This window comes from Marmota monax, unplaced genomic scaffold (assembly GCF_021218885.2).
Source record: "Marmota monax isolate L192 unplaced genomic scaffold, Marmota_monax_Labrador192_F-V1.1 WCK01_AAM20220418_F8-fsc00038, whole genome shotgun sequence".
Classification (NCBI taxonomy): Eukaryota; Metazoa; Chordata; class Mammalia; order Rodentia; family Sciuridae; genus Marmota; species Marmota monax.
Genome location: NW_026692498.1, coordinates 5,464,863 through 5,479,413, shown reverse-complemented (window position 1 = coordinate 5,479,413; position 14,551 = coordinate 5,464,863). Strand labels below are relative to the sequence as shown.

General features: G+C 56.1%; 2 protein-coding genes across 3 annotated transcripts; both read right to left on the bottom strand.

The window, feature by feature from the left end:
- Positions 1 to 203: 203 nt before the first annotated feature.
- Positions 204 to 2,369, bottom strand: Cdk2ap2 (cyclin dependent kinase 2 associated protein 2). Of its 2 annotated transcripts, none has more exons than XM_046444585.2 (4): positions 1,731 to 2,369; positions 1,318 to 1,418; positions 1,098 to 1,230; positions 204 to 730 (listed from the first exon to the last, which is right to left on the bottom strand). In XM_046444585.2, the coding sequence occupies exons 1-4, from the start codon at positions 1,810 to 1,812 to the stop codon at positions 663 to 665; spliced, it is 384 nt and encodes a 127-aa protein (XP_046300541.1). In that variant the 5' UTR covers positions 1,813 to 2,369; the 3' UTR covers positions 204 to 662. The 2 variants fall into 2 exon arrangements, with proteins under 2 accessions (XP_046300541.1, XP_046300542.1); XM_046444586.2 differs by lacking the exon at positions 1,731 to 2,369 and adding an exon at positions 1,587 to 1,724.
- A 6,771-nt stretch (positions 2,370 to 9,140) lies between these two features.
- On the bottom strand, positions 9,141 to 13,884 carry Cabp2 (calcium binding protein 2). Its single transcript, XM_046444632.1, has 6 exons — positions 13,723 to 13,884; positions 11,745 to 11,775; positions 10,782 to 10,916; positions 10,254 to 10,363; positions 10,012 to 10,159; positions 9,141 to 9,341 (listed from the first exon to the last, which is right to left on the bottom strand). The coding sequence occupies exons 1-6, from the start codon at positions 13,882 to 13,884 to the stop codon at positions 9,316 to 9,318; spliced, it is 612 nt and encodes a 203-aa protein (XP_046300588.1). The 3' UTR covers positions 9,141 to 9,315.
- Positions 13,885 to 14,551: the final 667 nt, after the last annotated feature.

Below are 14,551 nucleotides of genomic sequence, written 5' to 3'. Positions count from 1 at the left end.
GCTACTGGAGCTCTGCCCTTTCCACTACTCACAGCTGGGAAAGCAGAGGGCCTGGAGGGGCAGTTCCCACTCCAAGGTCAGTGGACATCAGAGGCAGGCAAAGACAGCTTCAGTCAGCCTTCTCATTCCTGGACCACTCTTTGCCCTCCTTCTGCCTGGCCCACCCAGGCTTAGCAGAGGAACAAGACCCAGAAAGGCTAAGCTGAGAGAACAACTCCAAATCATCTTTTTATTTATATAAAAAGGGCATATTTAGCAAAAGATACACTGAGAAAAGAGTCAATATGGCCCCAGAGACAAGGCAGGGAGGTGACAGGCCTTCTAAGCTCCTTCTGGAAGAGAAGGCCTGGGACAAAGTGGTGAGAAGTAAGTGCAGAGTAATAGGGGCCAAGAAAGGAGAACGCTCCAGTGGGACCAACACTGCTGCTGGCAGGTAGTGGGTGGGACTCACAGTGACCTGGCAGCTAACTCTTGCAGGGGGAGGAGCCCAGTTAGCATTGCCCACTGGAGTGAAAGTCGCTCCCTGGTTCCTGGAGGGCACCCACCAAGGGACAAGACAGGAAGCCCAGGATAGGAGGTGCAACTTGGGGCAAAGGCCAGGGAGAAGCAGGTGCTCTGCAGTGGCCGGAAAGGTCCAGACGCTGAGGCCAAGGTGCTTCCTGTTACGTGCGAGCGTTTCTCTCTGTCTCTGCCAGGCACTCTCTGACCAGGGCCCGGGCATGGATGATGCCTGGGGTGGGATGAGTGGGGATGCGGAGATAAATATAGGATCTCAGTGGCTCCCCACAGCCCAGCCCCACCCTCCGGAAGACCCCCTCCCTCCCCACCCCCTTTTGTTTCAGCCAGAGAAGCTTAAATCTAAGGAGGGGCTGGATGAGATTACAGGTTTGGCTAATCCTCAAATTAACCCTGTTGAAACACAAATTTCCAGGCACTTTCCTAGAAATTGACTCAATTTCAATTCAATTCAAACACCTCTCTGGTTAGTGATACTTGGCTCAAGTGTCCTGTACTGACTCCAGATGTCGATCCTTCCCTAACGATGAGGGAGTGTCCAGTGACTGCCGTCTTGACAGGGTGGACCTGGCCTCACTTACCTCTTTTCAGGCGCTCCATGGCGCTCTTGCTCCCAGCATAGGTGGGCCGAATCTCTTTACCCATCTCCTCTATGACCGATAGCAGGTCCGTGTAGGTGCTCTGAGAGCCCTGGGCACCAGGTGGCTTCATCGCCTATGTCAAAAGAGAACAGGGCAGTGAGCTCAGGCCCCGGGTGGGCCTCCAGTCCTCATCCATAAATAAGCATTTGGCCACACTCACCTGCACATAGCCCATGGAGGGAGGTCCAAAGTCATTAAAGAGTGGTCTGAAAGGGGCAGCGGCTCCTGGCACTGAGCCCGATGGCGATGGAACACTTCCGGCTGCAACAGGTGCGAGTAAGAGGTCAGCGCGGGGACAGGAACGACGCCTCCCAGCTTTCCAAACCCCGGACCGGGTTCGCCCGATTCCCTCCAAAGGGACGCTTCATTCCAGGCAGATCAACTTCAGGAACACACCCCTCCCCCTGCGCTCCACCAACAAGCCCTTACGTGACCACGCCCACTTCACAGGCTAGCAAACTGAGGCTCAGCGAGGCTATAGGCGGCAGGCCCAGTATTGTAGAACTCAGGCCGTCTTCTCTTCAAGACCTCGACAGCACCGGTAGGCGAGCAGGGGTGGAGCTGGATCCTCACCTGTAGGTACCGGGGTGCCTGGCCCAGGGGTGCTGGAGCCGGGGGTGCTGCTGGGGGCGGGAGCGATGGGTTTGTAGGACATCCCCAACTCCTGGGTGAGGCGGACGCCAGCCGGCCGCTCCTCCGGGGTTGGCTGCCGGGCCGCTCAGCCGCGCTCCGATTGGCAGACGCGCTGCACGCCCCTGGTAAATAGAGCTCCGGCCGGAAGGGTGGGCGGGCACGCAAGCTCCGTCACTCCCTATTGGCGCTCAAAGACGTCACTCGAGCCTCCTTATTGGCCGAGGCCTGCCCCCACAGGTCGCAACTACAGCCGATTGGTTTGTGCCTTCCGGACCTCGCACCTGTCTGCTCCGGATTGGGCGGTGGCTGCCGCCCTTCGCAATTGGCGAGTTCGCGGCCCCGGCCGGCGCGCTCTCAATCCGATTAGTCCCAAGACCCGAGAGGCGGGGCCTCGGAAGCGGGGACCGGGGTCCCGGCAGCCGCGGTTCGTGCCGAGGGGGTCTTCTCGGGCGCGGGCGCCGCCCTCCCGCCTTGCTCGCGTCGCCTTGCGTGTCCGCTCCGCACCGCCCGGTCTCGGTCCGGCCGGAGCTGCGGTCGTCGCCGTCGCGCGTGCCTTCCCTTCTCTCCGGGTGCCGAAGGACGCGGGGCTTTGACGTTCCGAGCCCTGCGCCCCACCCCGCGCGCTTTTACGTCACCTTTCACCGGTTCAGCACCCGTTCTCTGGTCTGCGCATGCGCCCGCCTCAGGCCTTCTTTTGTTCCCATGGCAACGGGTCCTTCACCAACGCCGCCTCTCTTGGCTCTTCCCGGGATTGGTCAGTCCTCAGGTCCAGGCTGCTGTTAGGTCCAAGGGCTGCCTCAAAGGCCCCTCAACCCGCACCCCAGAGGCCCCGCGCCTCTTCCTTGGCATTTACCTTCGTGGTATGCCTACGTGTGCCAGGCTCTGGGCCGAAGGAGGAGAAGAACACCTACTGCGGTCCACTGGCGGCTTCCTCTGGGCAAGTTGCTTGCCTTAGCATGCCTCAGTTTCCCCATCCGTATAGGGCGGTTGTGTAGATTAAATGGATATTTATAAGGCGCTTGTTTTATTCCTCTTTTTCCTTTCCCTCCCTCTCAAACCCTACTCCTCCCAAACCTAGATCTCAGACCCTCCTGCACCCACTAAGCCAGCTCCTCCCCAGACCTCTCTGGCCTTATGTATCCTCATGTCCCCTTCTCTGCAGATTTCCTTCATCCTCAGGACATGTGTTCCTTCATCTATCTGGCAAACATTTTCCGACTTCCTTCTCCATGCCCTCTTGTCCTGAATGAAGATAGAGAAATGTACTAGCTACGGCCTCCTGCCTCTGGGATCTCCTATTTTGGGGGACCTAAGGAAGCAAAGACACACATTGTAGTAAGACTGGCCACAGTGGAGACCACTGTGGGTGCATTGGAATTTAAAGGGGACTGCTTAGTGACATCACAGAAATCTTCCCAGTGGAGATGGCGTTTGGCTGGGTGGAAGTGTGAGCAGAGACTGAGGGTGGCATTCCAAGTGGAGGAACTGCCCTGTTTGAAGTTCAGAGGTTCCAGCGCCTGAGCCGGAGTGATTAAAGTACAAGTCACTTTTTCCCTGGAGTGTTACTTGGGAAGTGGGAAGAGAAGTAGAGATAACAGCATGAGGAAGCCAAGCTTGTCACCCATCTCGAGCTTCCCTAGCTTCAGCCAATCATGAAACTCCCTCGGGGGCCTTGCTATCTAGTTGATATTTCCTTTAAATCAAGTACTTTTTAAAAACCTCAAAAAGGAAAAACAAAAATGTCCACTTAATCGTGTACTCAATATGCTCTTTATAGTTCTCTAATGCATATTCAAATTATATTACTGTTAAGAATTGTTAATGTGTCACCCAAGATCTTCCACTGCCCACCAGTGCACCGAGCCTGCTCTCTGCAGGAGATGGCTATGGCAAGGGGTGAAGAGGAACTCCTGTGGGAAAGACCAAGTGTATTCCAGTTCCAGACCTTAGTCCTTCCTGTTTTCTCCATTGTCCTTCATATTAGTCTGTTCGGGCTGATAAATACATAGACAAAACCAAATACCACCCAGTGGGTGGTTTAAACAACAAAAATTTATTTTCTCAGAGTTCTGGAGATTGAAAGTTCAATTTTAGGCCACCATCATTTTGGGTTTCTGAAGACTCTGTCCTCACATGACCTTTTCTTGGTGCAAAGAGAGAGTGGTCTCTGATGTCTCTTCTTGTAAAGACATGAGATTTCTATTCTGTGATCTCTTTGACTTTAATTACTTCCTTAGAGGCCCATTTCCAATATAGCCACATTGGGGAGTAGGGCTTTAGCATATGAACTTAGGGGACATTCAGTCCTTAACACCCATATTTGGGAAATAAGTTTTGCTTGGGAGGTGAGGTGGGGCGGAACCTTGTACTAGATATCTCTGCTTAGAGGCTGGGCCATGTGGCAGGAGGAGCAGAGATCCTTGAGGGAGGTTGGAAGTGACATCTGTGGTCTGTCCCAGGGAGAGGACCCTGTCCACCTGGGGGGAGATAGTGCAAGCTCCCGGCCAAGGCTTCAGGGGGTCCCCTCTCCTCTCAGCCGCTCTCCTGCATTTTTGGAAACGTTCAGCATGACAACCTCCAAATCAGAAGCGAAGACAACAAAAATTTGTTTTTGAGTCCACAGGCTCAGTTCAGCCTGCATATGGGCTTGTTGGCCTTTTCAATGATCTAAAACTTTATAGTAATGGCCAACATTGTATCTCTGAATAACTATTTCAATTTACTAAATGTTTGAAAAGTTTCATAGAACAGTGAATGGATGGGCAGCAGGAGACACCCCTGCACACTTGTCAGAATGGCCAAGTCCAGAGTCTGACCACACCAATAGCTGGCAAGGACGCGAAGCCATGGAACTCTTGTTTATCTTCAGCCACCTGGGAAGATAGTCGGAGGTTTCTTCCAAGATTAAACACATTCTTACTCTCATCCAGCAATTGTGTGCCTGCTTATTAACCAACCAACTGAGAAATGAATGTCCCCACATATGAACGTATGTAGCAGTTTTATAATCTCCAAAACCGGAGGCAACCTGGATGCCCTTTGTGCTAGTCAGCTTCACATCCTATGACCTAATACCTGAGAAAATCAACTTTGAGGGAGAAAAGATTCATTTTTGTCTCATGGTCTCAGAGGTTTAGTCCATGGTTGCTTGGTGTTGAAGAAGTACATTGTGACTGGGCACCTCTACATGGTAGAGGAGGCTGCTTTACCTCAGGATGGCTGGGAAGTGACCAGAGAGGAAGAGGAGGTGCTAGTGATGCATCTCTTCCCCCACCAGGCCCCACCTCCTGAAGGTTCCACCAATTCCCAATGGCACCACAGGCTGGAGACCAAGCCTTCTACACATACACCTTTGGAGGACATGCAGGATTCAAACTATAGCCCATCTTTGATGGATGAGCAGGTAAATAAACTGTGACATAACCATACAATGGACTATTATTCAGTCATAAAAGAAATCACATTTTCACCATAAAAAGACATAGATAAATCTCTCTGTGTGTGTGTGGGGGGGGGTCTGGATTTGAACCCAGAGCCTCATGTATTTCAGGCAAGCACTTTACCACTGAGTGACATCCTCAGCCCCATACCTCTTAAATATGTATAGTAAGTGAGAGAAGTCAGTTTGATAAAGCCACATACTGTAAGGTTCCAATCGTAGAACATCCTGGAAAAGGGAAAATTGTACAGAACGTTAACAGATCACTGGTTGCCAGCTGGAGTGGGGAGGTGCCATTGAATAAGTAAAAGTCAGGGCATTTTTTTTAAGGGAGGGAAACGATTGCATATGGGACTGTAATGGTTAAGAGAAGCCAGTAAGCATCTGTCAGTGAGTGAACTCTAATACATGCGAATGGTAAAGAATCATCTAGGAGGTCGGTGGACCCCAGGGTGCAGTATGGAGTATGACCAAATAATCATAAATGTACAAGGGAACCTCACCAAGGCAGGTGGGGAACAGGGGCTGGCCTGGAAATGAGTGGAATCTGGGAGGCTGAAGGAGGAGGAACTGCACCTGCGCACGGGGGTTTCGCTGACACAATGTTATTTGCAGGCCTGTGGCTCAACGATGCTGAGACCAGTACACATGTGCGCAGGTGTTGAACAACCCAGCGAATAGAAGCTGGGTGGTGGGGGTCAGGTTTCTCCCATTGGCATGAAAAGCTACAGATAAGCAAGGGGAGAGGCTCGAAGGATCCATGTGAAATGGATCGGGGTTGGAGGCATCGTGTGAACTCCCGTGTAGCTTAATATAGATCCAGTGGCTTTCATTCAGAAATCTTCATGAATATATAAACGGGGTAGTATACACACCCACGTCTCCTCACTCCATCAGCTGAGAAGGTGCGGATGCAAGCACACCCCCAGCCCAGAAGCAACAAGCAACTTGGGCTGTGGCCAGACCTTGGTTTCTAATACCATTCTCCAGAAATATGAACCCCAGTAAAAATGGTGGGAAATACAGAAGAGGAGCCTGGAGCCTGGAGTGTCTAGCAAGACCAGGAAATAAGAAAGTGCTAAAAGAAACAAATACAAATCCCAGTGTCGGGGAGGACAAAGGGCTACAGGAGTCAGCTGAAGAGCAGGCAGCTAACTTTTTTTTTTTAATATTTTTAAATTGTACATGGACACAATATCTTTATTTATTTGTTTATTTTTATGTGGTGCTGGGGATTGAACCCAGTGTCTCACACATGCTAGGCAAGTGCCCTGCCACTGAGCCACAACCCCAGCCCAGCTAACCTTTTTTATACAAATTATTTTGTTTGATTGTCATGTATTTATTAACATATTAATGGATTTCAGCATGATATTTCCACAAATGCATATGGCACACACTGATTAAATCAGTCTAACATTGTTTTTCCTCTCCTCATTTCTTTTTCTCCTCTTTTTCTATCAGGGATTGCACACAGGGTACTTAGCCACTGAGCCACATCCCCAGGCCATTTTATTTTTTATTTTGAGCCAGGGTCTCACTAAATTGCTGAGGGCCTCATAAGTTGCTGAGGCTGGTCTTGAATTTGCAATCCTTTTATCTCAGCCTCCTAAGTTGCTGGGATTACAGGAGTGTACCCTGCGCCCAGCTACTCCTCATCTCTTTATGTTGGATCTTCTTAGACTTTATGGCGGGTTAGCATGAGCTAAAGCCTCGCCAATGCGCTGCAGAACATCAGAACTCGTTCCTTTTATTCCGTCTAACTGTGCTTGGTACCCATGATCCTCTCCCCCACAGGATATCTGTCTTTTTCTCTATCTACCTATTCATCCACTGATTGATAAACAGATGTCTGTCTGTCTTTCCTATTTGTTCTCTTCCTCTGGAGAACCCTGAATAAATACATAGAGGATGCTAAATGTGGGGTACACAGGCAAGTCTGCACCATCTTCACAATGATTCCCTGAGCCTGAAACTATTCTTAAATACAACAAGTGGACATAATATGCGACCTGGATGATGGTTACACCCAAGGGGACATACACTCAGCTGTACATTTAAGATTTACACACCTACTGAATGCACTTCTACTCTTAAAATACTTACAGTGGATTTAATGTAAACCTCTGAATTTACAGAGTCTGGAAATCAGGTTGGATAGCTTGGGCCTGCTCTTGCCGGCAATGGCCAATGGGAAGGGGCACTTGGCTCATCCTGGTCAGCCTGCCTGCTGTTCCTTGCCTGGCCCTGATCCTTGCTCCAGCTGTTGTCTGTTGGGACCTTCTGGAATAAAGCCCTTTTGGGAGGCAGGTATGAGGGTACTTCCAGTGCAGCAGACATACTGAACCAGATGCAGACCAGCCCAGGGACCTCTGTGGCCCAACCGCAGGGCCTGCCAGCTGAGCCTGAGTGGGCTGTGCTCTCCCCTGACTCCTATCCATCACTACCTCCAGTCTTGTAGGGACATCATCTTGGGCAGTGATACCATCTGGGCCAGCTGTGAGACTCCCCGAGAAGCCACTGGCCGGGGCAACTCACGCTTGTCCCCAGGCCGCCAGCTTGGCAGGAGGGATTGCCTAATTGAGGATTAAGGATTAATTGGGATCTACCAGGCGAGTGGTGCTAGGGCAGCTGCAGCCAGTCCTGGCACCTCAGCATCCGTGCTCTGGGCTGGGCAGGGCACTGGTGGCTGGCTGCCTGCTCTGGCCCAGGGCCTTGGTGTAAGCACCAGGGTGCTGAGAGCTCCCAGCCTTTGATCGAAGGTTAGGGCTTGTCCTCCCTCCCAGCACCAGGTCTTTCCTGCAGCTGGAAGAGGCAGAGATCCGTCCTGGGTGTACCCTCACCTGACCTGTCCTAGGCTAAGACTTGTCCCAGGGCCCCTCCCTGGTTGGCATTGTGGCTTTAGAGTCCCTGGGCCTGGATCCTTCATCATCACTGTGTGTCCCTCATGCTCCTGGAGCCCTCTGGTCCAGGCAATGGAGCTGGGTTATCCTGGGCACAATGAGGGGGTGGGTCATGGCCAGGTCCTGAACAGGATGTGGCAAAGATAAGTAGGACAGAACAGTCCAGCAGAGCGTGGAGAGAGAGGGCCGTGGGGCTGCAGGACTCCTAACCAGACACTTTGGCGCGATGCTGTGATTTGGAATGTGGATTCCAAAACTCACATTGAAACGGAATCCCCAGTGCAACGGCATCAGGAGGAGGGCCCTTCAGGAGGCCATTAGCCCAGAAGCCTCTGCCTTGTGGATGGGATTAGGTCTGCAGGGGACTGGGTAGGCATTTTGCCCCTTCTGCTCTTCCCCACCTGAGGATATAGTGTTCAGCACCCCCAGAGGAAGCAGCGCCCAGGCGCCATCCTGGCGCAGGTAAAGCCAATCTGCCTGGGCTTTGACCTCAGACTTCCCAGCCTCCAGAACCATGAGCGCTGCCTTCATGCTGTTTATAAAGTGCCCATCTAAGGGATTTTGTTACAGCAGCAGGAATGGACGAAGACGCCTGGCCTCTCAGGCTTTGAAGTCTGGGGCAGGCTTGAAGTGAGGTGCAGATGTGCATCCCCCAGAGGCAGAGCTGAGAGGAACTGGGGCCGCTCACTCCTGAAGCCGAAGGCCAAGGTCTGGAGGGGCCTCTGAGCACGGCCTGCCCCAGGCTGCTGCAGGAGTACTGGGATCGAGCTTGGGAAGAGCCCTGCCACTGGAGCCCCGCTCGGGATAAGCGGAACACACTGGAGGCCAACACACACCTGACCTGCACAAGCAGTCCCATGATCCAGAGAGGACGGAGAGAGGGTCCCCACCCGCCTGCCACTCACAATCAAGGGGGCTTGTGGCCCAAGAGGACAGCCCAGGCCTCAGATCTTCGGGGCCAAACACTGGGGCCCCCCGGATAAGCAAGCAAGGGGTCAGAGCCATCCCCCTGGCTTGAAGAGGCTTTATTGTCAGGGAAACATGGGATGAGGGCCGAAGACAGACAAGGGCACGCACAGGCAGGAGCCTGGAGCAGCTGTCCACATGGGCTTCAAGGAACCCGCTGGCAGGCAGAGGCTGAGGTCCTCGCGTCCTGTCTGCTTCCTGCAGCTTCTGCACAGGCTCAGCGAGACATCATTCGCACAAATTCTGCCAGGGCAAAGCCAAGGTTTTAGGTCCATCTTCCGACCCCACTGAGGGTGAGGCCAACAAGCCTACCTTGGGGTGGGCCAGAGTGGGATCCCTGGATCAGATGGGGAATAAGCCTTAGGACCAGGAACAGGGAACTTTGTCTTATGGACAAAAAAGTTCTTGCAATTGAACCTTTTTTCATTTTTGCTTTGGCCACTAGGAAACTCAAGAGCAACTTTGGAGAGTGCTTTTATTTTTATTTTTCTTTGGTGGTGTTGCTGGGGATTGAACCCAGGGCCTTGAAGCAGACAAGGCAAGCCCTCTACCAGCTGAGCTACATCCCTGGCCCCTGGAGACTGCATTTCTACCTAGTAATGTTCCTAGGCTTCTGATTATTACGCAAGCTTTGTTTTTCCTTTATATGGAAAGTACTGGGTTCAAGATCCGCTGCCCAGATTCCAGTGTTGGTCCCTTGTTTCTTTGGCCAAGCTCCCAGGCTTTCCTGAGAGCTGGCTCTCCTGCCTGGGGGATGACAGAGTCCCTTCCTCCTGGGTTCTCAGTAATGATTGACTAGGAGGGACAAGGGTGTGCTCAGCGCAGGGTCTGGCACATAGCGATGACACTCCCTTTGCCCTTGATCTCTTAAGAACCTTCCAGGGCCTGCGCTGCCAAGTGTGTCAGGCGGTACCTTCAAAGTCCACCAGGCCGTCCCCGTTGAGGTCGATGTCCTGCAGGATTTCGTCCACCTCCCGCTGGCTGAGGCGCTCCCCCAGCAGGACCTTGAGGGCCGCCCGGAGCTCCCCCACGCTGATGCAGCCGTCCCCGTTGGTGTCGAACTGTGGCGGCGTTGGTCATGGCATGGGGTCACCGACTGGGTCACCCTGCTCAGCCCCCGACTCGCGCAGCCCAGCCCCCCAGCCCCAGGCCCACCTCCCGGAAGGCGTCCCGGAGCTCCCGGACGCCAATCATGTCTGCCGTCTCTGCCAGCAGCTTGGGGCCCATCAGCTCCACAAAGTCCTCGAAGTCCACTTTCCCGCCACCTGGGGGTCACACCCACCTGCTAGAGACCCCAGCCTCTGCCCCCAGCCCTCGTCCCAGCCTCAGAAATGGGTCCTCCCCCCCTCTGTTTCCTGGGCATCAGCCTCTGAGGTATGGATTTGGCCAAGAGGAGAGGAGAGCCACTCTTTAGAGCTCCCTGGACGCTCCTTGCTCCTCCATTTCCTGACGTCGCTCTGGGGCCTCACACTGTCTCCCTCTCTGTGGAGGGCAGCCCTGGCCTTGCCCCACCTCTCTTGGAGGATGGTGGATTTGGGGGAGGCAGAGTGCTTGCTTCGAGAACAACCTAGCCCCTGGGCTCTGGGGACAGCCTGCACGGTCACCTCAGTGCCTGGCCACCAGCTTTCCTGGTCCTGGCAGGGTGTCTGGAGAACTAGGGATGGGACGGTTTGAAGCACGTACTGATTTGCTGCGAGATCTCGATGAGCTCCATCTCGGTGGGCATGTAGCCCAGGGTCCGCATGCAGGCACCCAGCTCCCGGTAGCCGATGTAGCCGTCCCGGTCTCGGTCAAACTCCTGGAAGGCAGCCTGCAGTTCTGCCGGGCAGGGTGGGGTTAGTCCCTCCTTCACTCCCGCTGCATCCTAGCCTGGATCAGCCCCTTCTCCTCCCCTGGTCCAATCGTCCCCTCCTTCCAAATGTCAGTTCCCACTTGCTGCCTCAGGAACTTTGCACAAGCTGTTTGTTAAAAATTTGTTCTTTCAGTGAATATTTAAGGAGCATCTTCTATATGCCAGGGTCTGCTCTGGGCACTGGGGATGTAGCAGTGAATAAAAAAAGAAAGGAAGTGCCAGGCATGGTGGCGCACACCTGTAATCCCAGCGACTTGGGAGGCTGAGGCAGGAGGATCACAAGTTCAAGACCAGCCTCAGCAACTTAGTGAAACCCTGTCTCAAATTAAAAAATAAAAAAGGCCAGGGATATAGCTCAGTAGTAAAGTACCCTGGGTTCAATCCCCAGTACCAAATAAGAAAAAAATTAAATAAAAGTTTTACAGGACTGGGGGGTGTAGGTCAGTGGTTGAGAAAGGGAAGGAGAAAGGAAGATGCAGACAGACTCCTGACCTCAGGGGGCCTCATTCTGGAACACTCTCTGCTCCAAATCCCAGGCTGCCATGTTTCCCAGAGCCCAGCACAGGGCTGGGCCCATGGGGTCACCCAGAGGCGTTAGCAGAGTGGACGAGACCAGAGAGCTGACCGCTAGAGGGGGGTCTGCCTGCCACCCCTCCCTGCTCAGTCTACCCCCACTTCCTCAGACCTGTCCCCATGGCCTCCCTCCTGCTCCTGGCTCCTCCTGGAGACTGCTGAGGTCCCCACCTGGTGCCCCTGCCTGTGCACCCCCAGCCCCTCCCTTCTCAAACCTTTACCTTCAATCTCCTCGGGCCGCAGCTCCCGGTCCTGGGGGACACAGATGGGTTAGGCGTTCCCTGGACCACCCAGCGGCTGCTCCCTTCCTTCCTGTCCCTGGGGTGCCCACCCAGCCCACCCCACAGCATACCCAAGGGCCTCCTGGTGCCCTCTCCCTGCCACCCCCCCAGGTTGTACCTAGGGCCTCCCTAGGTCACCACCCCATTTGGGGGCTCCTTTGGGCAGAGGTGCATCAGGTAGAGGCTCTGGTGTGACCCTGCTGGCATCAGTGTCACTGTGTCTTGTTCTCGGCCTGGCCGCTCTGCTGGCTCACCCCTGGGTGGGTCGCCCTTCCTTCCTCCGCCTCCTCCTCTCTTTTTCTCTCAGTCCTGGGGATGGAACCCAGGACCTGGCACAAGCCAAACAAGTGCTCACCACCGAGATGCTCCCTGCCTTGGGCGACTGCTTCTCTGGGTCCCCACACCCGCCGCCCACCCGGTCTCTTTCCTCCAGTGTCCCAGCTCTTCTCTGTTCCTGGAGCCCCCTCTGCCCTCACCCCACCCCTGGAGGGCCATGTGTTTCCTTTGATGTCACCCTGCGTCCTCTCTCTCCTGTTCGAAGCCAAGGGCGTTGGGCTGGCGGCTGCGGCCGTACATACGAGTTGGGTGGCGGCGATGCTGGGCCGAAGGAAGATGCAGGCCGGCCCCACCAGGCTGCCGAGCACCGAGTAGCCCTGGGCACTGCCGGGCTCCTCTGGACTGGAGCCAGGGCCGGGCTGGGAGCTCCCTAGCGGGAAGCCAGGCCACTGCCAGGGGTCCTGCAGCGGAGCCGGCCGTGAGCTGGGGCAGTGGCCTGGTGGCTCCTCCCCAAGCCTCGAGTCCGCCTCTGGAACCCAGCGCCAGGCAGTGGGCAGGGGCCCAGGGCGCGCAGGAGCCTCGCCCTTCCACCCTCTTGTCTGGGCAGGTCTGTCCCCAGCTGTTCAGCTGGGCAGACTGAGGCCCAGGAAAGGCAAGGGACTTGGCCAGAGTCACTGGGGAAATGAGACCTGGGTGCCAGCTCTGGGCCACGCTGGCCATGCCCAGCTAGCGGAGAGCAGGGCCGCAGCAGGAGCCCGCAGCCCGTGTGGGCCACCCGGAGTGGGCCAAGCCTGGGGTCGTCCAGGAGAAAATGAGGGTGGCGAGCAAACATCCCCTCCGTCCCCACCTTTCACTCCAGCCCACCCCATGGACCCTTGCCCGCCACCTGCGCCCGCGGGGCCACCCTGGTGCCTGGCCCGGCTTCTCCCCCTCGGCCTCCTACCTTAGGCCCCCGGCGCCGGGGCCGCTTGGCACAGTTTCCCATGGGCCCCTGAACCATGCCGGGGCTGTGTCCCGGCGGGAGCTGCGGGTCCTGCCAGCCTCAGCCGCTCCCAGCGACAGCCGAGAGACTGAGGGATTTTCCCAGGGTTTTGTGGGGAAGATGGGGCGGGTGGGCAGGCGGGGGGCCTGGGCCCGGGGCTTGGGTCCTAATCCAGGATTATCTCTGAGCATCTCCAAGGCAGGGGGGCCACTTGGGGCCCAAGGCCCCCTGGAAGGCGCAGCCTGGCTCTGCTGGCCCTGAGGGTCTGTCTGGGCACCCTCTCCCTCAGGACAGTAGCTAAATCCCACCAGCTCTCAAGAGAGAGGAGGCCACTTTGGCCCAGCCCAGGAAGCCCCCGGCCCCAGCTGCAGGGACCACTGTTTCCTCAGACAGCCTCTGGCCTGCCTGCCTTCGTGCCCTTCGCCTGGGTCAGCCCTGGCCCTTGTCCCCGGGCTGAAGGGGCTGAGTGAGTGCTGGGGGTGGCCGCTCAGTGTGGACAGAGGTGGGGAGAGGCTCCCTTGGCCTCTGCTGACCTCCTGACTCCTCTGGCCACGTGTGACCTGGTCTCTTCCTGGCCCTGGCCTTGAGTCTGTTCTACAGGGATCCCCCTTGAGGCTTAGGGTCCCTGTGCTCCCTCAGTCAAGGACAGTACCCCCTTACCTGCCCATAGGCCGCCTGCACCTGGGCCTCAAGCTCCCGGAGGAGCGCCCTCCTGCTGGCTGCTGGGCTGGCAGGGGCCTGGCTGGGCCCTGCGGTGCCTGCAGTGGGGCTGGGGTCCTCCGAAGGGGTGCTGCTGTCTGCTGGGCCCTGGGGCAGGTCCATGACCTGGGGCTTGGCACCTCCTCTGGGCCTTGCTGTCTCCTTGTCCTGTGGGTAGGTGGCTCAGTGGCTTCCCCAGTGTCCTCCCTCTGTGGCTAGTTGAGCCCATGCCTCGGAGGCCCCGGCTCCCTCCCCGGCCCTGGTGGCCTGGCACAAGCCCTCCTGGACCTCCTGCCTTCTCCCACGTTGCCGCCCCGCAGGCCTCAGGTGGGCTTCTGGCTGCCCCCGGGGCTCCACCCAGGCCCTGCAGACCTGGGTCCTTGCCTTCCCATCTGATATGGCCTCCTTCTCCCACATGTCCTGTGTCCACCCCTCTGGCCCAGGGTCCCCAGTTCTGTGTCCCACTCACCCTCCACCCCCAGCCCTGCCACCGTCTCTGCGTCTCTGTGCCAGAGTCTCGGTGGCCTCCACCCGCTGCTGGCCACAGCCTCCTGCTCCTCCAGGGGAAGAGTGCAGGGCTGGCAGCCCCTCGGCCTCCTGTGCCCTGCGCCCACCCTGCTCACTCACCACTTGGACCTGCCTGCTCCCCGACTCCCAGAATGAGGTCAGCTGTCCTGCCCTGCCCTTCTGCAGCCCTTCATGATTTATTCACCTGTCCCTGCACCAGCCTTTGTCGAAGGGAACCAGATCCCTCCAGCTGCCTGCCACCTCAGCTGGGGCTCTGCCTCTC